The 25,909-nt window shown below is 44.2% G+C and overlaps 2 protein-coding genes across 9 annotated transcripts in view; one reads left to right on the forward strand and one right to left on the reverse strand.

Moving 5' to 3' along the window:
• Lrrfip2 (LRR binding FLII interacting protein 2) overlaps positions 1-4,151 on the forward strand; it is a 104,846-nt gene extending 100,695 nt beyond the window's left edge. For all 7 annotated transcript variants that reach the window (XM_026779008.1, XM_026779004.1, XM_026779005.1 and 4 more), the window contains 3 exons: positions 676-755; positions 2,846-2,950; positions 3,489-4,151. In XM_026779008.1, the coding sequence (XP_026634809.1) occupies positions 676-755; positions 2,846-2,950; positions 3,489-3,599 (296 nt within the window). In that variant the 3' untranslated portion in view covers positions 3,600-4,151. The remainder of the gene's footprint in view (positions 1-675; positions 756-2,845; positions 2,951-3,488) is intronic.
• A 3,729-nt stretch (positions 4,152-7,880) lies between these two features.
• Mlh1 (mutL homolog 1) overlaps positions 7,881-25,909 on the reverse strand; it is a 40,626-nt gene continuing 22,597 nt past the window's right edge. For both annotated transcript variants that reach the window (XM_005348013.2, XM_026779425.1), the window contains exons 12-19: positions 23,307-23,683; positions 21,024-21,172; positions 15,306-15,414; positions 12,588-12,651; positions 10,415-10,579; positions 9,874-9,966; positions 9,254-9,367; positions 7,881-8,268 (exon numbers count right to left, since the gene is read on the reverse strand). In XM_005348013.2, the coding sequence (XP_005348070.1) occupies positions 8,101-8,268; positions 9,254-9,367; positions 9,874-9,966; positions 10,415-10,579; positions 12,588-12,651; positions 15,306-15,414; positions 21,024-21,172; positions 23,307-23,683 (1,239 nt within the window). In that variant the 3' untranslated portion in view covers positions 7,881-8,100. The remainder of the gene's footprint in view (positions 8,269-9,253; positions 9,368-9,873; positions 9,967-10,414; positions 10,580-12,587; positions 12,652-15,305; positions 15,415-21,023; positions 21,173-23,306; positions 23,684-25,909) is intronic.

The raw sequence follows: 25,909 nt of genomic DNA on the forward strand, positions 1-25,909 counted from the left end.
GAAAGAAAGAAAGAAAAAAAAGCATTTGTCTCAGCTTTATTGAAGCATACACTGCAAAGCATTTGGCTAGGTCCATAGATTTACGAATACTAAAGCAGGACCTCTCTTTACACACACAAACAGTATTACAGAGCATAGTTGTTATAAGAGGATGCTACAGTTCTCTAGAGTCATGGAAATGAGTGCATCTTACTGGGACTGCTCAAGAGCTGAATCAGAGTGTGAGAGAGCAGAAACACTGCCTGGGAGCTGGAAGGCACAGGGCTGGGTTCAGAGATGCAGGGGGCCCAGAAGCTGCAGGGACCATTGCCACCCTGTGAGCTTCCTTTCTCAACACTCTGTTCACATGCATCTAGAGCAGACCCGCTGTGACCCTTTAATACACTTCCTCATGTTGTGGCTACTTCATCACTGTAATTTTGCTACTGCTGTGAATCATAATATAAGTATCTGATATGTGACCTCAAAAGAGGTCGCGGTCCACAGGTTAAGAACCCACTGATCTAGAGGGAAAGAAGAACTTTGCTTCTAACTCTTGGTCTCAGGGACACTGCCCAGAGGTGCAGGAGCTTCTTGCAGTACAGAGTCTAGAACCTGAACTATATGTCCTCTGTATGCTACTTCACAACGTCATCTCTGGAAATCAGTGTAATTCATTCTTATCTTCTGTTTTAGGAGATGCCAATAGACAAATTAGTGAATACAAATTCAAGCTTTCCAAAGCAGAACAGGACATAACCACCTTGGAACAAAGTGTAAGTATTTCTGTGAGGCGCCAAATGATTCAGATGCCATTAAATGCTACCAAATGTCTCAACCTCTTGCATCAAAGTGGCTAGACCTTTGAATTTCTGTGGGTGGCCCTGGTGGCTCTGTCTCTTCAAAAGCTCTGCATACAGTTGCCGTAATTCAGCTTTATTTCTGTTCTAAAGACAGAGGACTAGGCATCAGGATGGCACAGCAGAGTTTGATCCCCAGGACCCACATGGCAGTGGACAACCTTTGCCCACATGTTGTTTTCTTATCTTTTCCTTGTTAGGATTTCTATTGCTGTGCTGAAACACCAAGACCAAAAGAAAATTGGGAAGGGAAGGGTTTATTTTCTCACATTTCCATAGACAGGTCATCATCAAAGCAGTGAGGGCAGGAACTCAGACAGGGCAGAAAACCGGATGCAGAGGCCATAAGGAGTGCTGCTTACTGGCTTGTTCTTCATGGTTTGTTTAGCCTGCTTTCTTATAGAAACCAGGACCGATTGCCCAGGGATGGAATCACCCACAATGGGCTGGACCCCTCCCAATCAATCACTAATTAAGAAAAATGCCCAGCTGGTCACTGGTGGTAAACACCTTTTAATTCCAGAACCCAGGAGTCGGAGGCAGGTAGATTTCTGAGGACAGCCTGGTCTACAGAGTAAGTTCCAGGACAGCCAGGACTATACAGAGAAACCCTGTCTTGATCAGAAAGAGAGAGAGAGAGAGAGAGAGAGAGGAGAGAAGAGAGAGGAGAGAGAGGAAATGCCCTATAATAGGCTTGCCTACAGCCTACAGCTGTATCTTACCGACATTTTCTCAGTTGACGCTCCCTCTTCTCAGATGACTTTACCTTGTATCAATTTTGTTTACTGAGGTTTCTGTCCTGCCCAGTTCTTGCAATCGTTAAGTCCCAAAGAAATCACACAGAGGTCTATATTAGTTATAAACTGATTGGGCTAGTAGCTCAGACTTCTTATTAAGTCTTACAACTTATATTAGTCCATTATTCTTGTCTGTGTTAGCCATGTGGCTCAGTACCTTATTCAGCATTGCTTCTCTGGCTAGGTCACAACTGTGGAAATGAGCCTTCCTCTTCCCAGAATTCTCCTGTTCTTGTTGCCCCACCTATACTTACTGCCTGGCTACTGGCCAGTCAGCATTTTATTAAAATACAATTGACAGGGTACAAACCATTGTCCCACAGTACTCCCCCCTTTAAAAAAACAAAACAAAAACTCTGAATCTAACATCCTTTGTTTTATTTATTTATTTATTTATTTTGGTTTTTCGAGACAGGGTTTCTCTGTGGCTTTGGAGCCTGTCCTGGAACTAGCTCTGTAGACCAGGCTGGTCTTGAACTCACAGAGATCTGCCTGCCTCTGCCTCCCGAGTGCTGGGATTAAAGGCGTGCGCCACCATCGCCCGGCTCTAATATCCTTTGTTTAGCTTTTCTCCTGACCATTATCCATAACAACTTATAACCAATATTCTAAACAAAGGAAAATATCCATATTCCATTTTTTGGAAATGTGGGTGCAGTTTTCCAGGCTACTTCCTGCTGGTTGGAAGCACTGATAATCTTATGGGGCCTAAAAAAAATTTAGAATTATAATCAAGTCATAACTGGAGTATCCTGTGAGGCTTGATTTTTCTCAGGCAGCAGTCTTTGAACTGAGTTTGGATGTAGAACTCAGACATCTGGGCTATCCAGATCTCGCTTCTTCTGTGTCTGGGTCACAACTGCTGACTAAGCTTTCCTCTTTCCTGAATTCTCTTGTTCTCATTGCCCTGCTTCTACTTCCTGTCTGGTTGTCCCGCCTATACTTCCTGCCTGGCTACTGACCAATCAGCATTTATTTAAAATATAAGTGACAAGATACAGACCATTGTCCCATAGCACTTCCCTCCTTTTAAAAAACAAAACAAGAGCTCAGACATCTGGGCTATCTGTTTCTACCGGAGATTTCTCAGGTGGTCTTCCTTGATCAAACCTGATTTTTCTTAATTCAGAATGAATCCTCAGCCTCTGAGTTTCCTCTTGGATGGCGAGCAGTGGCAAACCCTAGTGGCCTGTGTGCTCCTATTCCCAGGTCAGCCGGCTCGAGGGCCAGGTGCTGCGCTACAGAACTGCCGCTGAGAATGCAGAGAAAATCGAAGATGAGCTGAAAGCAGAAAAGAGGAAGCTGCAGCGAGAGGTACTGTGTTGGCATGCGTGCTCCTGAAAGAAGTTCTGTGGGGAATTCACAATGAATGTCAGTCAAGTGTGGTGGCGCACGCCTTTAATCCCAGCACTTGGGATGCGGAGGCAGGCGGTTCTCTGTTAGTTTGAGGGCAGCCTGGTCTACATAGTGAGGTCTAGGCCAGCCATGGATGCACAATGCGACCCTGTGTCAAATAACCAAAACCCAAAAGAACTGGTGAAGAAACCTAGAGCTGCTTGACCTTCACACAAGCTTTGGACCTGCACAGTGGCTGCCATTGACTTTTTTTGGTAAGGCAGGAAAAAAATAATTTATTTTTGGGTTTTGCTTCAGATTTGGGTTTTCTACAGCTTTTACACATTTTATTTTGTGTTTTAAACAATCCTCAGCACCACGGTTTAGGCCTCTAGCTGCCTGGAGAAGGGTGGCAGCTGTTTGAGGACCCCAGACATGGCTGCCATTTTTAGCAGAGACAGGAAAGGATGTTGGGCTTTCCCTGGCCATATAAAGTGACTGTGCTCTTTGTCTCCAGCTACGGACAGCACTGGACAAAATCGAGGAGATGGAGATGACCAATAGCCACCTGGCAAAGCGGCTGGAGAAGATGAAGGCCAACAGGACGGCCCTTCTAGCCCAGCAGTAGGGGACGGACCTTCCGCCTGGGTGCTGCTCCGAGGGCCCTGCCCAGAGATACTGACTCTTTGTATATTGACACAAAGTTTTTCGAGTACTGTTTGAGTCTTGTCATTAAACAGCCACCTTTGTATTTTATAATTTATGAGAATGAAGCAGGTCTAATTGTCATGAATTTGGATTTTGTTTGTAGTTCACTTCTAGCGTGAGAACTAGTCTGTGCTGTTTTATTTTTAATTTTCAACATCCTAGAATCATGTTTTCTCAACATCCTCCTCCAGCTGCCTCGTTGACTGGGTACACGGGAGGCTGTGGTGTGTGTCTGGAGGATGGCCGTTCTGAGTGCTGAGACACTTGCTGGAGACCTCAAAACACAAGTGCCTTCTCCACGGTGTGATCCAAGCCTCAGAGACCGAGTGGCCAAGATTCCTACTCTTCTCCCAGAGCATTTATAATTCAGTGAGGAAGTATTCAGGGGTGGGGAGTCTGTGTTTCGATCAAATTTGTTTGGAGAAAAAAAGGCCTTTTTTTGTAAGATATTTAAATTTATATAAAAATGTTAGAAAAGATATGGGGAGTGTATATTAAACTTGATTGCATGGGGCAGAGGAAGTCTAGACTTTTACTCTTAAGATTAAGAGTAGGGTCCTTAGTCTCTGTATCCACTGTGCTGTTCCTTGTAGTTTCATCTGCTGCTGATTTGTGAAATGAAACCTCAGACAAGCTTGAGGGGTGAGGGAGGGACAGTACAGGCAGGTAGGGAATCTGCCTGAAGAACTATTAAACACACCGTCTGCCAACCAGGATTGGCGAACACAGTCATTGTTACTGAAGCTTTTTAGGACAAATCATGGCAACCATGTACAGTCCTGTCTTGCCTTCTTCTTTTCTCAAGACGAGATAATCCAGAACATAGAACTTTTTAAGTTTTTTGAGAGACAGCATCTATGTAGCCCAGGTTGGCCTCCACCTCATAGTTGTCATCCTTGGGCCTTTTGGGTGCTGGGATTCCATTCATTGCCTGGCTCTAGAATAAACATGCCTAAGAACTTGCATTTCATCTTTAAAGAGACCAGTTCAAGATATCTCCCTCCCCTACCATAGCCACTTCACAGGGTTTGTGATTCTCTTTTGTCAGGATCAAGGTGGTTTCATGAGAATAATTATTGTAGCTCAAAGTGTTTACAAAGAAACTATATTGAGGAAGTCTAATGAATCAAAGCCTCTTAATAAATCTAGACTTGGAACTAGATAATAAAGTTAACTAAAAAGTGAGTGATAGTTGTTCCCTTCTTTAGTCACTAGCCCTTCATTTTTAGGGTATGGAAACTGTCCTGAGCTGAGAGCGCCCTGTGCACGTCCTAACAGGAACTACAGGTGTGTGGGTGGGCAGGGATGCTACACTTCAGTGATCCAACCCTTCACATGGAGAAGGTACCCATCCTGGGTACTGAGACTCTCCTGAGAAGCCCTGGCCCTAGCCCTTGTTACTTTAGTTTTTTCCAATTGAAATGGCTCTATTTCTTCATGATATGTTGTTTCCCCTGGAACCTTCTTCATTGCTTCCTGTGGTCTGTGCTTTACTTTAAACCCTGAGGCATCAGTCCTTGGGCCGAGTGCTATATTTTTCTGAGGCAGGGTTGACCTTAGTAGCTTATCTGGGCATTGAAGAAGAGCTCTATCCTTATTACTGGTTTTAGTAATACTGGTTTTAGAGCCCTTGCCAACTCCCAGTGGACTAGATTTGACCACCTTCCCCAGCAAGTCACCACAGTTAAGCAGTGAAGGCAAAGATTCACTTCCTGTGACCGTGTTGGTAAGAACAGATACCAGTTCTGGAATCCCAAATTAATTTTCCAAGTGTTATGGTGTGAAGGAGGGAGGAAAGGAGACAATTGGGGTATGCACTGCTGATGTTGGCAGGCCAGTGGTCTGACTGGTAATTAAGTCCAGGTCCCATGAAAGGCTCTGGAGAAGTGCTGGTGACATCTCTCTATGGTTTCCATTGACATCATTTCCCACTCCGAGGTGCAGCCTTGACCTTGGCAGTACTTTCTCATTTTGAGGGATAATCTGTGCTATGAATGTTACTTTGGGAGGCACCGGTCCTGTTATTCCTCAATTCCAAAGTAACTCCAAAACAGAATGACTCTGGAGGGAAAAGATAAAGCCAGAGGGGCAAAATAGTAGCTGAAGTCAGTGTCTCTTTTGCTTCCCCAGAATCCTCCAAATAAGAACACCTAGAAATATATTCAGAGCCACTAAGGGGGCTAGTTTAAAATACTGGGCAAGAATGCTTTAAATTTTGTCCCTAATAATAAATTAGCCTTGACTACGAACAGTAAGAGTCTCAGCTCAAGCTTTCTCCAGTCAATACCAACGCTATTAATATATTGCATTAGTAACTATCTTTTCTTACTGTTGACCAAATACCCGACATTGGATGGATTTATCTTGGCTCACGGTTTAAGAGTATCGCCCATGACAGGAAAGGTGTGGAAGAATTTATGGGCAGGATTTGGCAGATGGTTCTCAAGCAGGGAGCCTTTTACTTGGCATTCTGTTCACACTTTTCAAGTCTTGGATATCATCATGTAGGAGTTTCATTGAGTGGACCCTCAGGGCACATTTGCCAGTGCCCAGTACAAAGCGTAAGGTCTCTAGCTATGTTCATCTCTAACAATTACAGATACTCTGTCTGCACGCTCCTTTTCTGCAACTCTAAACATGCTCACACTCTGTTCATGTTTTCTCGCAGTTGACCGCATAGTTCTCATCTTTCTGCTTGAAATGTCATTATCAACCTCAATAAACACAGTGATAACCAAACCACCACCCAAAGGTTAAGCTGACTTGAAACTGTCTCTGCCAAATAACTTAATCCATTACCTTTGAATTCAGTCTTACTTAAGGACACCAGAAAAGATAGCCAGGTCTTTGCCAGAATGCAAATCAGAATAGCCTAGATCCCACTAGTCTTTGTTCCCTTCTCAAACCACGTGAGCCATGTCCCCACTGGCTGCATGTCTTCTAATTCCCACCAGACTCACCCATGAAGTTTTGATTACAGTATTCCAGAGCTCCCCAGCCTGGAACTTCAAACTTTTCTGCATTCCTCTTTTTTTTTTTTTTTAAAGATTTATTTATTATGTATACAGTATTGTGTCTGCCTGCAGGCCACCATGTGGTTGCTGGGAACTGAACTCAGGACCTTTGGAAGATCAGGCTATGCTCTTAACCGCTGAGCCATCTCTCCAGCCCCCTCTGCATTCCTCTTGTACACCTGTTTAAAGCTTATAAACCATGTGACAAGCTTATCGTAGCAGTATCCCTTGGTTGCCCATACCAGTAACTTTTAGACAGGTTCTTACAGAAACAGAATTCATGGGATGTATAAAAGGGATTTACAGAGAAAGGATTGAGCAGCACAAGGTTGGCTGTCTGCAAGTTGGAGGGTAGAAAACTTGGTAGCTGCTCAGTTCATAAGGCTGGATGCCTTAGTAGACCCAATCAGGCATCAAAAGCCTAGGAGATCCCTAGAGAGGAGTCTTGGTATTGTGTCCACCTTGGAAGGCTGAAGAATTTCAGAGTCTGATGGCAGAGTCAGTGAAGGATAGAGACAGGTGTACACTTTTTCTGGTATCTGGACTACTGGAAGTTGCTCTTGCTGCCCACTTAGAGGGTGTCTTCCCCAACCAATTATTTGCTCCGGAAGCACTGTCACAGACACACCAAAGTGTCTTTCCTAGGTACTCTAAACCCAGTCAAGTTGACAAGATCATCAGGACTTTGTGAAGCAGGGTCTTGCTCTGCAGTGCAGTCTCCATTGACCTGGAACTTAGTATGTAGACCAAGCTCGCCTCAAGCACACAGATCCACTTGCTTCTGCCTCCACGTGCTGGCATCAAGGCGTGTATCACCATATCTTTAGGACTTTTTTTTTTTTTTTTTTTTAAAGCAAAGCTGGAGTTTATTAAGGGATGGGCACTGAGGGAGGAGATGTGCAGGGAACCCAAGACATGGATTTCTCAAAAGTTGCTGTTTTAGAGCTTCCTTTAAAAGGAATTTCAACTAATGCAACTTAGGGTATCTGATAATAAATTTCCAGAACAAAAACATTATAGCATGGTTTCAGAAAACTTCAAGAGATTTTTTAAGAGTGTGTAAAAATGCCTTCTGAGGTGCCTAGGGCTTTTTTGAGTCTTCAACACAACCCAGTATATACTAGGTGAAATCATCTTAGATAGTTTCCAATGTGAAGTTACACACCAAAAAAAAAAAAAAAATCACATCAAGCAAGACACACATGAGTTTATTTGCAGTCAATCCACACATGAAGGCAAATGAGAATTTTTAACATTAAGTTATAGCAACAACGCTGGGATACAAAGCATGAGCAGTGAGCACTGGAAACCCTGGAGCACACCAGCTGCCCTGTGGCTTCCTCATCTGTAGAATGTGCTTCGTCTTGAACAGTGGATGCACAGTCACTAAGGTGGCTACGGCCATATTTAACACCTCTCAAAGACTTTGTACAGATCTGGCAGGTTGGCGAGTTGCAGGACATTTCCATCCTCTGTGAAATGCTTCGGAGGTAGAAGGTGTGAGCGGAAGGCTTTATAGATAATGTGTTCCACAGTCCACTTCCAGGGCTTTGGGGTAGAGCCAGGCATGTCACTCTGGAAAACACATAAAATGCATTTATCTCCCCACATACTGGCTTTCCCACTGACATGATAGGCACTGGGCCTGGAAGGGTCTTAGTGGTGTGTGTAATGGGGCTTCTGCAGAACAGTCTTGAGGATCCCACAGGTCTGAGCAGAAGAAGCAAAGTTCGTGAAGAAAAGAAACTTGAGGGACCACTGCCTACATTTTTGTTTCCACCGCGGTGGATCTAACATTTCCGAGCCTGGTTCCTGGATCGTAACTCGACAGCAAACGTGGAGTGTCTTAAAGTGGCGCTGCTCTGACACTCCAAGGAGGATAAACCTGCCTCAGCGTGGCTCCTCTCCGTGTAAGCCTTGGCTGCCCCATGTATGTGTTCTTTTCCGTCTGCTGTCTGGTTCCTATCAAATAAACTTAGAACAGTTTGTGTGTCCACTTCCCCACCAGGGTGAGAGAATTCTTGGGGTCTCCGCAGGAACCAGGGCTAACTTCTGTTCCACCACTGTAAAGCATGGGAACTGGAGCACACCAGGGGTCCTGATGAGGGGACAGCATGTTCACCACCACTAAGTAGCTATGCACTACAGTGGCTAGCCCCTGATTCTCAGAAAGTCTTGACTCTGCCTTCCTCTGAAATATGAAAGTGTCATGGGTAACACTTGGGTATCTGTCAGGCTCTTGGATCATTCTGGAGGCTATGTTCTAGTCCAACAGAATGAAGTAAAGTTTATGAATAAAAGCTGGCCATTGTAAAGAGATGGGTGTACTGCTACATGCCTAATAACCAGCACTTAGGAGGCTGAAGCAGGAACATCCAAAGTTCAAAGCCATATGCAAATTCCTGAGTTAAAAAAAAAGTTGGGGGCTGTTGTTTGAACTCTGTCATATAAAGCAAAACTGTAGGACTTTATTTATAGAGATTATTTAAATCCCATATCCTAAAGGTACATGAAACCCACCCCAGTCCTGGATGCCAACGTGCATTAATTACCACAGTACCTGCTGGCCTGAGAGGGCTGACTCCTCCAGTATATACTGCTTCCGAATGGAGTAAAACATTGCACATTCCTTACTGAGGCTTTCAAAACATTCCTTCTCTTCATCCCAATTTACCTGATTCACAGAATTCAATACAAGAAAAGCATTTAATGCGTGCTTTAACATTTTGTGTCTAAATATCTCAGACCTGAGCTGGAGAAATGGTTCAGTGGTTAAGAGCATTGACTGCTCTTCCTAAAGGACCCAGGTTCAATTCCCAGCACCCACATGACAGTTCACTCCTGTCTGTAACTTCAAGATCTAACACTTTTATACAGACATATATGCAGGCAAAACACCAATGCACATAAATAAAAATAAATAAAAAAATACAATCAAAATAAATAAGTAAATAAATACCACAGCCCTAACAGGCAAAAAGAAATGTGACTTGCAGCACTGACACTTGACTGGGATGACTATGGTTTGGGCTGATGGGGCTCTCAGCTACTTTGTTTTGTTATCCTTTCAGTTCCAAATGAAGGTACTCTACCTCCAGCTCACAGACACAGACAGACAGACAGACATGACACAGACACACACATGCAGGCAAACACTGCTTAGCATCTGCTGTTAAATACCTCTGTGGCCAGTCGAAGGATGAAGAGAGGCAGTCCCTCCAAAGGGGGAACATAGTTGTCAATCAGAAGGGGTAATCCAATCAGGTTCCCTTCCTGCTTGGGGAGGGGGACAAAAAGGGAGAGTAAGACATAATGGCATCGCGGCTGATAGGTTCATTCCTCTTGTGTTTCTCCAAGCCTGTAGTGGGTGCAGGTTGTAAGATGGACACGGGCCTTTAATCAGGAACAACTTTTCCTTCTGGATCTGCTCAGAAATGTCAGGACAGGAAGCCCCAAAGAACAAGGGGAAGGGGGAGAAATGAAGCAGGTGGCATAGTTTCATTCTCCATGTGGCCTGTCAGGACTGGGATTCAGCTTTCCGTCACCCAGGGACTAGGAACAGCATGATGGATGAGTTTGGTTTTATCATCTCAAGTGCAAACGGGGACTGGAGAGAATGTCACACATGCTGCTTCTGAGGGGAGGCCAGCCTTTTAGTTCCGGCCAAGGAACTTGACCCTTATCTGAATAAAGCTCAAAGGCATGCAGATAGCTGCCCCACCTCATCAATTTCCAAAGAGAAATAGTCTGCAAGCATCTCAGCTTTCTTCTTCAGAAACTCAACAATGTATTCTGCAAGTCCTTCCTTCGGGCCATCTTCCTCTGTCCAGCCACTTTCAGGACTGTCTAAGGCCAGCATGGCGAGGTCAAAGAGTGGTGCTGGTTCCTGGGAAGAAGCCACAACATAGGGATTCAGTGGGAAGCTTCAGTTTGAACAGACCAAACTCAGTTCAGATATAAAAGCACCAACAGAGACAGAATGCCCGCTCAACAATGCAGGCTTCAATATCCTATTAACAGCAGCACAAGCAGACAGGAAATCGTTATGGAGAGTTGACATGCACCACAATGAGCACAAGAGATATGGCATCTATAGAACACGCCTGGCAAGGTAAGAATGTAGATTCAGGTGCGCAAATAACATAAATACGAACTCGTGCTTCAGGCATGAAACAAGTCTCAGTAAGTGTGAACACACCCATGAATGTTCTTCAACCAAGCTAGAATTAAAGTAGAAATCAGTAACAGATTTCTGGAAAACCTCCAAGAGACTAGATGCTAAATGATGCAGATCTAAATAGACAGTCCAGCCTACTCAGAAAGCTTCAGGTCCTAGCAAGAGACTAAGACCTTTACAAACAAAGCAGTGACAAAAACCAAGACGAAGGGATAGATCCTGGGGAATAAACCTGATACTCCTCTGGCCCTACACACATGCACACACATGCACCCAAACTGAGCACCCACACAAAGCAAGGAAGAGACAACCTGAACAACTCTGAGTAATAACCTAAATCTCTAAGAATTTCCTATCATGGAATCTTTAAGCCCAGATTGTTCTAAACAATGAGTAAATAATAACAACTCTACAGAATGCCTTCAGAAAAACGGCAAAGGAGAGCTTACAGACTCATCTTTGAGGTCAACATTATCCTCTGCTAAAACCACATAAATACAAAACAAAATAGTAACACTCATGAACACAGATTAAAAAGAAACTTATAAATACAACTTGAGGAAATGAAATCTGGCAACACATAACCGAGCAGGATTTATCCCAGGAGTGCAAGGTTGGTTTAACACATGCAAACTAGTCAATGCATTTCACTACATTAATAGTCTAAAAATTAAAAAAGCTTATCTTAAAGGAAGAAAAAGCATTTGAAAAATTTTCATATCTATTACTAAATTTTAAAAAACTGAAGAGTATTTCCCCAACTTCCTAAGGGTACCCACAAAAACCTCTCTCCCAGCTACTAACATAATTCAACAACAAAAGTCTGACTACTTCCCCAAGATTGCAACAAAGAGAAGAGTTTCCATTCTTGCCACTCCTATTAGCTCAGATTAAAGCCATCAAGAAAATGGTGAGCATCCAAACTGGCTTTAAGCCTTCACTCCCAACATTATAACCATTCATGTAGAAAAACAGACTATATATAAGCACCAAACTAGCTGAGGTTAGCAAAGCTGCAAGATACAACATCTATGTACAAAATTCATGGCATTTCTGTAGTCTGGCAATAAACATTAGACACTGAAGCTATTAAGCTGCCAGGTACAGCACCATAAAAAAGTGAAACATTAATCTAATAAAATTTTTCTCAAAAATTTCTACAGATACAATACAATCTTAATCAAACTTCCAAAGGCTAAATTAAAACTTGGCACCAATACCTTCTTGATATTGTTAAAGTTCAGTGTATGTGCTTACTACAGTAACACAAAGTAAAGAAAAGCAAACACACACCCCCATCCCCGTTCTGGCCATAGTTTTAGTGAAAATTTCTCCTTTTAATTGTAAGTAAATATGTAGTAACTTTATAGCGAGAAGCATTTGTTTAAGCTGGCTATAATCTGAAAAGATTCAACAAGAAAGAAAGAAAGAAAGAAAGAAAGAAAGAAAGAGAGAAAGAGAGAAAGAGAGGAAGAGAGGAAGAGAGGAAGAGAGGAAGAGAGGAAGAGAGGAAGAGAGGAAGAGAGAAAGAAAGAAAGAAAGAAAGAAAGAAAGAAAGAAAGAAAGAAAAAACTTCAGTGCATTGCAAATCATACGGCACAGAAACCCTTAAACTTTGGAAAGTTTACATTTGCCAAGGAGGAAGTCACTGTATAGCTCATATTCTGAGAAACAACCAGCAGCTATCATTTCAGAAGTGAGGAGGAAAAAAACTTACCGATAACCTCAGAACACCAAAGTTGGCAAAGTCATAAATGAGTATCTGGTAGAACAGTTCTTCACTGAAAATAAAAATGAAAGACTTTAAGAAAAATAAATCTATGCTTGAGGGCCGAGCCACAAGGACAAAATGGGACAAAGATGCTGCTGACTGGCTGTGGACCTGGCTAGGAAGGTCTATGTAAAGCAGGGGATTCCTAACATGATTCCTGCCGGGACTCTGCAGCCATCCCTCCTGAACAAGTTCAAACACAGTCTGGCTCACCTTCTCCTCTCTAGTGCTGTAAGGGTTTCAGACGCCTGCAATAACACCTAACACACTGTCTACTTCCCTTCCCCCGTTAACAAAGAGCCTTAGAGCTCACCTTCTGGCAGGCAGTCCACCATCAACTGTGGGGAGCCGTTCCCACATACTCCATTGCAAGATGGTGCTGACCATCAGCACCACCACCGTAATCAAGCCAGTGCGCATGTGCATGGTAAATGACAGTTTACCTTGTCAAGCCAGTGCGCATGCACATAGTAACTTTCCATCCCTTGCTTTTTGCCTCTCCTGTGGTGTCATAGGGTTTGACAGGCTGCAGCCAGTCAGAGTTTGACACGTCCGAGGCGAGGACTGTTAAGCTATATAAGGGCCGGGTTTTTGACCTTTGAGGTCTTCGCTCTGTAAGCTTATGCTCTCCCTCTCAAGACGCAAAAAGCTTTTCTGCAGAAGGATCCTGATTGTGCCGCGTCGTTCTTGCTGGCGAGACGGTAGTGCGGGACAATCAACACCATAGGGCGCAGTGCTTGCCTAGCTCATGAAGGCCTGGGTTTCATCCTCAGCACCACAGAAACAGTTATATGGGAAAAAAGTATATGGAACATATAGAAAGGGCAGTTTTCCCTTTTTCATGAGAAATGGACGGAATTACACTGCACTGATTTTTTTGGGGGTGGGATAAAAGATCTTGCCATGTAGCCAGCCCAATCTGGAACTCACAATCCTTGTTTCCCTATACCTGCCAAGTGCTGGGATTCTAGGTGTCTGCCCCACGTCTGGAAATGCACTGATATTTGAGTTAGTGTGTTCCACTGGCTGACAATAGTCCAAGAATAGCAACTAAGTATGTATACTGAATTACTAATAAAAATCATGTTCTTCCTCATATGCAAATCCCAGCCTGTAGCATAAAGATATAAACACAGTACATGTGGGTACAGCATGTAGAAAGGAGAACAGGAAGGCTAAATATTAGGGGATGAGACAGGACTGAACACAGGTAAATGATCATGTCTTGAAAGAAGACACAAGGCTAATTGTTTTTCTAGTTTCCATACTGTCATGTGGCATTTTCTACTTTAGGAAATCACTGTGGATGGATTTTGGACCTCAGATTAAGGACGTCAGTAAGAAGCTGCAATTCTGGTACTAGCGTGGCTGCTACCGTGCGATGAAAGAAGTCAAACACAGGTGAGCTGTAGAGACATGCAGGTCATACACTCTCATGTGCTAGAAAAGCCAAAGCAGGGAGCGAAGAGTTCCCCATAGCCCAGCTCATGGCACTTCAACATGGGGTGCAGCTGGCAGACCAAGGCTGTAAGGACACTGTTTCTGGACTGCTGAGGTCATGTGCCCAGCTGTCTCACACTCTTGTTGTGGCAGCCAGGAGCAGGTCTCACTACAACACCTTCCCCACCTTCCCCATCATGGGAGACTGCATCAAAATGCAGCCCAGATAACCCTTCCCTTATGTTGTTTCTCGCTATGTGTTTGGTCACAGAAATGAGAAAAGAAGCTAACACATCAAACAAGTCAAAGAGCAGTGAAACTTAGCACTATGCCAAAAAGGCTCCAACCTAAGAAGAATGACCCTGAATTCTGGAAAAGGGACCTGTGCCAGGGGGGAGTTTTGAGATTGGGGCTGTTTCTAGATCAGAGAAGGCAAATAGCCTTTTAGCCCACGCACCAAGTCATGCAGTGCAGTGTCTGTTCCACTTGTAAGACAGGAAGCACTGAGGTCACAGAAAGGCTTAGAATGGGGTCCTGGAGTAGATAAGTGATGCCCAGCGGACACAGGCAGCAGCGTCCTCCCATAGACATCACCTATTTGAGAATACACTTACACAGGCTCTAGACGCAATGGATTCTAATGTCCCTGGAAACAATAAGAATGTCACCAGGTGTGAATAAGGCTAATGGCACTACTGGGATTGCCTTTCCTATATAGTGACTGGTGGCTTGAATACAAGCCTGTGTTGAATCCCCAGCGCCAAGAGGCATGGGCTTCCTTCTCTTTTCTCCCTGTTGCACCTAAGAGACACCAGATCTCTAACAGCACAAAGCCCTAAACACCTGGTTTTTTGCCAATGTCTACTGAGTGCTGAGCCCAAGGATGGGCATCTCTAGCCATTTCTCCCTACAAAATACTAGTGACATTCAGTTTTACTAGTCTAATCTATAGGTCAAGACACAAGAGACACCGTATGGAAAAGACAATTCCTGACATGGAAATGGAAAACGTCGACCCTGGATCTGTATTCACGTCTGTGTCTCTCAAGGCCATATCTATCTATCTATCTATCTATCTATCTATCTATCTATCTATCTATCTATCTATCTATCATCTATCTATCCTTTTCAGTCATTTTACCTGCTCCCCCACCCCCACCCAGCACTGGTGCCTGTCCCCAGAGACTACTCTTCTGGTGGTTCTGGTGCTTTCACCAGATTTACCTGAGTTTGGTAGTATTGAGGAGGTATAGCTTGGTCTGGTGCTGTGCCAAGGCCCACTGAGGATTCACACAGCCCACAAAGGAATGGTTACGGAGCATCTCCCGGAGAGCTAGAACACAAAACAGAAACCATGTAAGTAATGGAATCCTTCTGAACAGCTCTTCACACCCTAAGGCCCACACAAGCAAAGATGCCTCAACTAGGTCTCCTGCTGTAAGAAACCATACAATTTACCTCTAAAGATATAAGGAGGAGTTGCTAAAAGATTAAGAAATGAAGGAGGAGTGGAAGGCTCGTCCAGAATTGGAACCTTCAGCTTTCATGGGCTCTAACAGCGTGAAAAGGAGAACAGATAAGAACGGTTTGAAGGGGCTGGAGAGATGGCTCAGTGGTTAGGAGCACTGATTGCTCTTCCAGAGGACCCTGGTTCAATTCCCAGCACCACATGGAAATTCACAACTGTCTGCAGCTCCAAGATCTGACCCTCATACAGACATACATGCAGACAAAACACATCAATGCACATAAAATAAAAATGAATTATTTTAAAAAAGAATGGTTTGAAATCGGGAGTCTGAGAAACTAACATTAGTCCATAGCTGGAGCTGGAATTCTAAGATCTGCACCCTGCACACAGAGGGAAGCGATACCTGTGTCCATTCTCCAACCACCTGATGCCTTTTGTGTTAGCAGTAAAGAAAAAGAAAAAACCAACCAAAGCAAAACCCCTGACAACCAGAGTGTACAGCCATAATCTCATCCTCACATGTTTTTTTTTAATATTTATTTATTTATTATGTATACAATATTCTGTCTGTGTGTATGTCTGCTGGCCGGAAGAGGGCACCAGATCTCATTACAGATGGTTGTGAGCCACCATGTGGTTGCCGGGAATTGAACTCAGGACCTTTGGAAGAGTAGGCAATGCTCTTAACCACTGAGCCATCTCTCCAGCCCCCTCACATGTTTTTATAGGCAGGAATGATGACAGACAGACTGTCTGAGAACCCAAATGGAGATATTGGTTTAAACTAATAACAGGCTTCAAGTAATCCCCAAGGAAAAGTCCGAGTAACTAGCAGCTCTGTGCGTGTGGAGTGTGATATATATTATAAAAGAGAGACAGGGAACCAAGTTTCAGAATCTTAAACAAGCACAGCAGACCTGGAGACTGAAACACTAGCAGAGAACACGAATACACTCGCACCCTCAAGGATGAAGCTCTCACCTAGCTGCAGGACACTGCAAATATCCAGGGAACTGGGAAGAACCCAGCAGGACTTCAGAACCCTGAAAATGATTACGCTGAGAAAAAGGCAGGCAACAGATCACACAATGTCAGTGGACCTAAAGAGATTCTCACAACACAGTCCAGAGAGGCAAAGAGAAGATGTGAGGGCAGCTTAAGCAGCAATGAGAAAAAACTTAAGTCTAAAGGGGGGATGGGGTGGGGGGTGGAGTTAATATCTGGAAACACTCAACGGTATCCCAGAGAGATGAGAAATGTCAAGCCCCGGTTCTAGGAAATGCAAATAAACCCCCAAAATAAAGAATGAAAACCCCCAAACCAAACATCACCTCCCTCAATACTCCCAACAATATGCAAGGGCTGACTGGGGAGTGGGAACTAAAGAGCACTTACATACACTCAGGAAGAAAAGGGAGATTACCATGGGTATTAAATATTTGATTCATGGCTGAATTTTCAACAGTAGAAATCAGAAAAAAGGAGACCTACAATACACCAAGGAAAAACAACTGTCAATCTGGAGTTTTGAAAAATAAAAGTGAATTTGAGAGAATGAATTCAACTTGTCACAGCTGTTGTTGATGTATCTGTGAGTGTTTGTTGTAAGGAGAAGCGGGCCGTGTCCAGTCCCAGACTGGCTTACACCCAGCCGGCGGGATGCCTGTCGTCCCGGTCACCCAGCTAGCTTATACCCAAAATAACCACACAGAAATTGTATTAATTAAATTACTGCTGGCTGGGCTGTGGTGGCGCATGCCTTTAATACCAGCTCGCAGGAGGCAGAGGCAGGCGGATCTCTGTGAGTTCAAGGCCAGCCTGGTCTACAAGAGCTAGTTCCAGGACAAGAACCAAAAAGCTACGGAGAAACCCTGTCTGTGATGGCTCAGTGGTTAAGAGCACTGTCTGCTCTTTGAAAGGTCCTGAGTTCAATTCCCAGCAACCACATGGTGGCTCACAACCATCTGTAATGAGATCTGGTGCCCCCTTCTGGCATGCAGACAGAATACTGAATACATAATAAATAAATCTTTAAAAAAAAAAAAAAAGAAAGAAATTAATGCCTGGCCCATTAGCTCTAGCCTCTTATTGGTTAACTCTCACATCTTGATTAACCCATTTCTATTAAATCTGTATATCACTACGTGACTGTGGCTTACTGGCAAGATTCTAACCTACATCCATCTCAGGCCAGAGATTCATGGTGTCTGTCTGTCTATGATTTCTTCCTCCCAGAATTCTGTTCTGCCTTCCCTGCCTACCTGAGTTCCGCCCTATCAACTAGGCCAAGGCAGTTTCTTTAATAACCAACAAAAGCAATACAAATACAGAAGGACCTCCTATACCAAGTGTTCACTGTTTTGTCATGGCTGTTGCTGATGTATCTGTGAGGATTCACTGTTCTGTAGGTTCTGCAAATTATGCCCCATAAAGAAGCTTGCTTTCTTCATGTAATGGGATAAAGCCCCCCACCCCCAGACACGCACATCTCCTACCCTGTTCTACTGGGAACTCCGTATGTTTACAGGATGTTCTATATAGGTGGAAATGATTACTTTTAAAGCTGGAGAGCATCAAATAATCTAGACTAATAAACTACTGGAGGAGAAAGAGCAATAAGATCCCTTGAAAGGAGGCCACAGAGTTCCTAAGAGGAGTACTCATGGCCTCTCAAACCATCTCCAGCCACTGAAGTGTGACCCAGTCAGCAGGAAGACGGAATCCATGTCAGCTGGCCCAGCACATGGCCTTTTCACAGAACTTAAGGACCTGTATTTTACCCCATCCAAAATGCTCCTCCAGACACAGAAAGTTTCTCTATAGTTTTTCCTCCATTATGCAAAGACCAAAATAGATAAAATCCTTCTTTTATATCAAAGCTAAACCATACACCCCAATTCAAATCTGAGACCATGGGTCTTAACACATTCTCAGCACCAACAGATAAAGCTAAGCTAAGGAGAATCCTAGAGCCGAGGCCTCGCCTCTCAGGTATCAGCAGGTGAGGTGGGATATTGTTTATTTGCCATTCTCTGGCGCACAGGGTTTCTGTCATTCTGCCTGATAAAACAGCAAGGTTCATTAAACAATCTGTGCAACCCCATTCATCTCATCTACCATTCCACATATGGTGCAACACACTGCACAAAGTAATTAACTTATATCATGTTACAAATAATTAGCTGATATGTGGCACACCTGTGACCCTAGGTCAATAGTGTCAGCATCTGATCCAAGACTGACTGTTTACCAAAGAACAATGCACTGATCCAATTTTGCATTTAAATATTAAATGAAGAGGCAGGCAGATCTCTGTGAGTTCGAGGCCAGCCTGGTCTACAAGAACTAGTTCCAGGACAGGCTCCAAAGCTAGAGAGAAACCCTGTCTTGAAAAAAACCAAAATAAATAAGTAAATAAATATTAAGTGAGCCTACCCACAAAGGCCATTGCCAGTGCCAACTCACTGTGCTTGGCTGTTCATCTTTGCTGTGCTTTATTTTGTTTTAGACATCAAGTCCTACTGTGTTGTCCAGATTAGCCTTGAATTCCTAGGCTGAAGTGATTCTCCTGCCTCTGTTTTTACAATGGTAGGGACTAAATGCAAGGACGACCACACCAGGACAGTTTTAAACTGTTCAGATATTCCATGTAACATTTTTCCTTTCCTCATCTCTTCATCCGCTCTATTAGAGGAGGTGGAGGCATGTGCCCTCTCCAGAGACTATCTGAGAATTAAGTTAGCATGCGTGGATATATATATATTTTAGGTCACTTAGAGTCATCATCTTGGCCTTAGCAAGACTAAAAAATCTGACCACTTGATACAGGCTGATTTTACCCTGAACTGAACAGTTTATTTGTCAAAAACATCACTGAAATGATCTTTACTGACCTCCAAGACTGAGGGAGAATATCTACAAACAACTGTGAGGAGAAGTGCTGAAGAAGCCATACAGCGGCCCGCCCTTCTTATGTGATTTAAAACTGCTTTAAGCTCCCAGCTGGGAAAGTAACACACAGGAAAGCGCAACCACAGCACATTTCATGGAAACAGAAATCAGGAGCCAACTGGCAACACGCACAACGGGCAGGAGCCTAGTCACAGGAAGATGTGCATCACATGTAACATGGACAGCACAAGAGAAGCGTAGGGTGGAGGAGACAGACAGACAGACAGACAGACATGGAGCAATGTATGAAAGGAAAGTTCAGGTCTTCCTGTGTTGGCTCAGACTAAATGGAAGAGGCCGACTCAGCGGCTACTTCAGAGGGTTCAGGGTTAGTGGGAATGGTGCTAACTTCCTCCTGAGCTATATGATCTTTTCAAAAAGTAATCCAGGAGGCCAATGTGGTGGCAGATGCCTATAATCTAGGACCTTGTAGGCAGAAGCAGAACTGAGATTAGCGTGGGTTACAAACTGAGTTCTAGGCCTGAACAAAATGGTGAAACTGACTCAAAACAAAACAAAACACAAAGTAACAATGCAGATGATCATAATTTATATTACATAATTTATAATACTGAAATTGATTTGTTTTCATGCCTTTCTTCATTTATTTGTGTGTGGGGTGGTCGTGCATGCATCACAGCACATACGTGGAGGACAGAGGACAACTGTCAGGAGAGGAGTTGGTTTTCTCTTTCAACCATGTGGGTCCCAAGTATCAAAGTCAGATTAAGTCTGGTGCTTTTACCCAAGGAGCCATCTTGCAGGCCCTTAAGGATTTATGTACAACAGATGAAAACAGAAACCTTTTGGCTTCTTTTCTAGTAACAGGGACCAGGATGAAGTCTGGTACTCAACTACTCTCAAAAGCTGTTTATGAGGGTAACAGGGACTTATCGGCCTTCAGGCTATAAAAATACCCATCTTCTTAACAAGTGTCTTACTGGTTATTTCTAATCAGTCGGTGATATTCTAGGATAAATCAATCTCTTATTCTGAGGCACAGAACAGCTCAGTCAGTGTGAGGTCTCATGGTTGAAAAGGAGCTCAGGGTGAACTCCAGCGGTGTGACCTGTCAACTCTCACCTAAGCACACCGCATCTGACAGGATAAACACTTTGCTGCTCATTCACGATGCTGCTTTTTTTTTTTTTTTTTCCCGAGACAGGGTTTCCCTGTGGCTTTGGAGCCTGTCCTGGAACTAGCTCTGTAAGACCAGGCTGGTCTCCAACTCACAGAGATCCGCCTGCCTCTGCCTCCCACGTGCTGGGATTAAAGGCGTGCGCCACCACCGCCCAGCTACGATGCTGCTTTTAGTAAAAGCAGAAACAAAGTAGAAACAATTGCAATGACCACTGTGCTAATCCCTTTCGTTACTAGGAATGCCAGTTAATCCTGCTTAAAGCCCTCCTCTTCCCCTTGAGAACTGTCCTCTGTGTAAGGAAAACAACCTGCCTGACAGCACGAGCGCTCTCTGCATTTCCAAAACCCCGAGTGCCACACAGATCTCAGCACTTACGTACTCTCATGGCCTCGCTCGTTAATTTCCTCCTGGAGACTCAAAACACTGGTGAGGTTAATGATCCTCCTCCGGGGGTAACACGCAGCTGTCATCTCCTTCCGGGAGTCATCTTCCATCATCTCCACATCAGAATCGTCCCGGTGCCTCTTTCTGCAGTGAAAGGGAAGAACCGACAGGTCGTCATCCTTCCGGTTCATTTATTTTTAGTTTCCCGAGATAGGGTTTCTCTGTGGAGCCCTGGCCGTGCTCGAACTCAGAGATCCTCCTGCCTCTCGAGTGCTGGGAATTAAAGGCGTGCACCACCACTGTCCAGCTCCATTTTATTCTTTAACTCAGTGTATGTGCTGAACTTCAGAGAAAGGAGCAGCTTCTCTGTGCCGTGGCACGTCAGCGGCTGTCCTGTGTCATGCTACTTCTCTGACAACCCTCAGATCTCAAGGGCCTTCAGCAAGTAAACTGACCTTGCCAAGCCCCACTCATTCATGATTCCAAGATCCATCTGTCTGTCTACCCACGTGACACTGATCCGCACCAGCTATACAGAGCAGTGAGTGCACTCTTAGGGAAAGCCCTCATGCTCGCTTTCTAGTGGGAAAGTTAGCAACAGAAAAAGACTTTTAAAGTCCAATTTTAAATGCTTAATTAAAAAGCTATTTTATGTTTATGGCTGTTTTGTCTGCATGTATGTCTGTACACCAGATGAATTCTTGATGCCTATAGAGGTCAGAGAGGGCACTGGATTCCCTGGGAGTGGAGCTACAGACACCTATGACATGGTGGATGTTCTAGGTGCTAAGAATCATGGGTCATCCATAAACTGGGTCATCTATAAGAAATGCCAGTGCTCTTAACTCCTGAACCTTCTTTCTAGTCTAAGGAAAGTTTTAGTAGTAGTGGATGCTAGTAAGAAAGTACAAGGTCAGGGTCACATAACGGACTGATAGGATGTAAGAGGGAACAGAATTTTTGTCTGAATGGACAATGTGGTGGTTTGAGTGAGAATGACCCCATAGGCTCACATATTTGAATACCTGGTCTCCAGTTGGTAGACTTGTTTGGGAAGATTGAGAGATATGGCCTTATTGGAAGAGGTGTGTCACTGGGGCTGGGCTCTGAGGTTTCAAAGCCCACTGAGGCCCAGTCTCTCTCACTTCATCTCCAACTTGTAGATGGGAATAAACTCTCAGCTACTGCTCTAGCACCATGCCTGCTGCCTGCCTACTGCCACACTTCCTGCTATAATGATCATGGACTAACCCTCTGAATTGTAAGTAAGCCCCTAATTAAAATTATAAGTTGCCTTGGTCATGGTGTCTCTTCATACCAACAGAAAAGTAACTAAGACAGAATGCCTTTGGGAAAAGGTGACATGTGAACTGAGATATGAGTGACAAGACCCAGAGTTCCAGGTTGAGGAACACCAAGGGCAGTGGAAGGATCTAAACTCAGCTGGTCCAGGACAGCCACAAGAATCATGGGTGACAGTACTGCGAGGAGGAGGAGGGAAAAGCCAGCAAATGAGGGTTAGGCTGTCATTCTGCCTGCAATGGGAAGCCCTGGGAAGGCTTTCAGCAGGAGGAACAGAACCCTATTTTTGCTTTAACATTTTCTGACTGCTCTATGATAAATAACACTTAGTTTCCCAAACGATAAACAAATGGAATTATTTCTTTGGCAGGGTAAGAACATTAAATAAGATAATACATATAAAGTATCCATGCTTGGAAAATACTTGCAACATTTTATTCTCTGGAAAAGCTTCCTTAGGAGCCAGCTAGCTGTCTTGGCAGGACAATGCAGGAATGAACAAAGTGGAGTTCAGCAGTCCGTCTGAGTGCAATGCTCACTTCAGCGCCAGAGTTCCCGATAGCACCTCTAGGAGAGCATGCACCTCGGGCAAGTGATTCTGAATTGAGCACTAGGTCACTACCTCATAGGCTCAGTGGGATCAGTATCTGGGAACCTCCATGGGAATTCTGTAACTGGGCGGCTTCTGAGAGGAGCACCAGCAGCTGTGGCGAGGATGGAAGAGCAGTTTTAGGCTTTTCTCTCCAGTCACATTGGGTGTCAAGGGTTTGTCAAAATGCTTTATTAAAAACAAAAGCTGCACCTGTGCTCTTTCTGATGCGTTACTAACACTTAAAACCATGGACGTTTAAGAACTCTCACAGGAAAGCATGTGAGCCACCATCAAATGCAGACAGAATACAAGGCCACAGCCCTGTCCATCTGCTTGTGGAGACCCTGCTGTAAGATAACTGTAGTGAGGAACAAGGGGCCACACCTGGGGTTGCCTGGACTGCAAGTGGGTGCTGCTTTCTGTGCCTCTTCCGAAACCTCTTGTACTGCGTCCTTCTCCAAGTTCTGACTCGTGGCAGCTGCGTCAGCAGGGGCTGGAAGCTCAACCATCTCCTCGTCTCTCCGCATGGCATCTTCAGGAGAGCCCTCTGTCCTGTCCCCTTGGACAGGGTCCTGGGGCTGGCTGGCCAGAGCCCTGCTCACAGGCTGCAAAAAGGCATCGAGCTTCTGGTCCCGGGAGTCTGTGCGGACCATCTGGTGAGCATAGACCTTGTCAGCACTTCCACTGGTAGATGAGGACGCCACACCTGTTGTGGGCTTAACCACCTCCCCAGAGGGTCCAGCAAGTCCTGGAAGCAAGGTCTGTTTCAAAAGAGAAGACAGAAGAGAAGGCCAGACTTTAGTACATAAGTGTGCAAACCCCAGCAGTAGCGGGTGGAGACATCAGAGCCAGGAGTCATACCACAGATATTAGTACAGAAGCAAATTTATTAAAGGAGTATAAAATGTTCATAGGCATGAAATTTAAAAAAATCAAGCAAAGTTCTTATAATCTTAAAATGATGTTGAAATGAAAACTGAAAAGTTTTTATAGCTTGTCTGTTTTTCTACTTATGAAAAGATCCTCTTTTACTTTTTTATGGTAAAACACACACAGCATACAACATACCATTTTAACCTATTTTTAAGCTAGAACACCATGGCAGTGAGTATATTCATACAGCTGTGTATCCATTTCCAGACTCGGCTTCCATTTCCCCTCATCCCAGGCCCTGGCAACTAGCATTCTACTGTTTTGTTTTTTCTTTTTTAAAATTTCTTTGTCAGGGACTGACCCCAGGCCTCTCACCTGCTGAACTCTACCACTAAACTATGTCCTCAGAATTCCACTTGTAAACACACTGAAGCCGAACTCAAGTCTAAAACTCAATGACTCTCAGAAGCAGGGAGCCCCAGGTCCCAGATTCTAGTCACTAAACAGCTGTCCTACTGTGAGAGACCAGGGAACCCCACCGAACTCTAAGACTCACTGTGATGGAGGGTGACATATTTATGGCTTGCCCAAGAGGAATGCAAAGTGTTCAACAGATGCTCCTGGCATCTTGGTGTTCACAGTTTAAACATGAGAGAGAAAGAGAGGGACAAAACCCTGGGGATGATTCTGATGCAGCCAGCATGGGTTTCACCCCAATGGAGTCCTGCTATGGGTGGAAGCACTTGCCACTCAGGTTCATGTTTCTCTGTGTGCTCTCTCTCACAGCCCAGCTGGTTCCCACAGGAAAGCCTCAGCCCCATCCCATACACTCACAGCAGAAGCATGCCAGCAATTTATATGTATGGCGTGTCTATTTTAATTACACACCACCAAAAAGAGGAAGATGGACACATGAGTGGACCCAACAAAGGACATCTTCAGATGAAGAATTACTGGTGTCAAATGAATGGGAAGGCAGGGCTGACAGTCATTTGGCAAACTGATTGTTTCAGGATGTTCCAAGCCAGATCAGCAATATGAATGTCCTTAACATCATGGAGCAGGACATGGGGACAAATACCTCAATGCTAAATTCTATGGAGCATGAGAATTTACAGTACTGCGAGAGACAGTCACTGGAAATGACTTCAGAAGTGTGCCACCAGGCCTGTCTTTAAGTCCCTTACGTATGGAAAGTATGGAAGTATGGAAAACTTCATGGAAAACTAAGATTTAAAGATTTGAATTTTTTTTTTGAGGGATCAAACTAGAATGAACAAAATTTACAAGTAAATAGATTCTAGGATGGTTTTGAAGGACTGAGAGATGGCTCAGTGGTTAAAAGCACTGACTTCTCTTCCAGAGGACCCGGGTTCAATTCCCAGCACCCACATAGCAGCTCACAACTGTCTGTAACTACAGTTCTAGGGGATCTGACACCCTCACACAGACATACATGCCGGAAAAACACCAATCCACATAAAATAAAAATAAATTAATTAAAAAAGAACGTCTTGTGTCTGAATATAGTTATGTCTCTAGGTTCCCAACTCAAAGGCAATTCAGAGGGATCCAAGAGAGTTAACTAGCGCCACAAAGAAACAATCTGCCAAACCAAAAGTACAAATTATGCTACAGGAAACCTAGAGAAGTCAATGAAAACAGCAAGTTTAAAAAGGGGAAGCCAGGGCTGGCAAGATGGCTTAGTGGGTGATAGGGCTTGTCGCCAAGCTTGACAACCTGAGTTAACTCCTGGAAGCCACATGCTAGAAGGAGAGGACTGACTCCTGAAAGTCACCTCTGATTCCCACATGCTCGCCAGAGTACAGGTGTACAACCCCCACAGAGAAATGAAAGGGAGTGGGTTTACTTAATTAGAAGGGACGTAAGGGACTTAAAGACAGGCCTGGTGGCACACTTCTGAAGTCCCAGGTCTTGGGAGGCAGAGGCAGGAGGATCATTAGTTCAAGGTTTCTCAGCTACAAGCAAATTTAAGGCCAACCTGGGCTATGAAACCTTATTTCCCCCCAAATAAAAATAAATACACACACACACACACACACACACACACACACAGAGAGAGAGAGAGAGAGAGAGAGAGAGAGAGAGAGAGA

This window comes from Microtus ochrogaster, chromosome 5 (assembly GCF_000317375.1).
Source record: "Microtus ochrogaster isolate Prairie Vole_2 chromosome 5, MicOch1.0, whole genome shotgun sequence".
NCBI classification, from domain to species: domain Eukaryota; kingdom Metazoa; phylum Chordata; class Mammalia; order Rodentia; family Cricetidae; genus Microtus; species Microtus ochrogaster.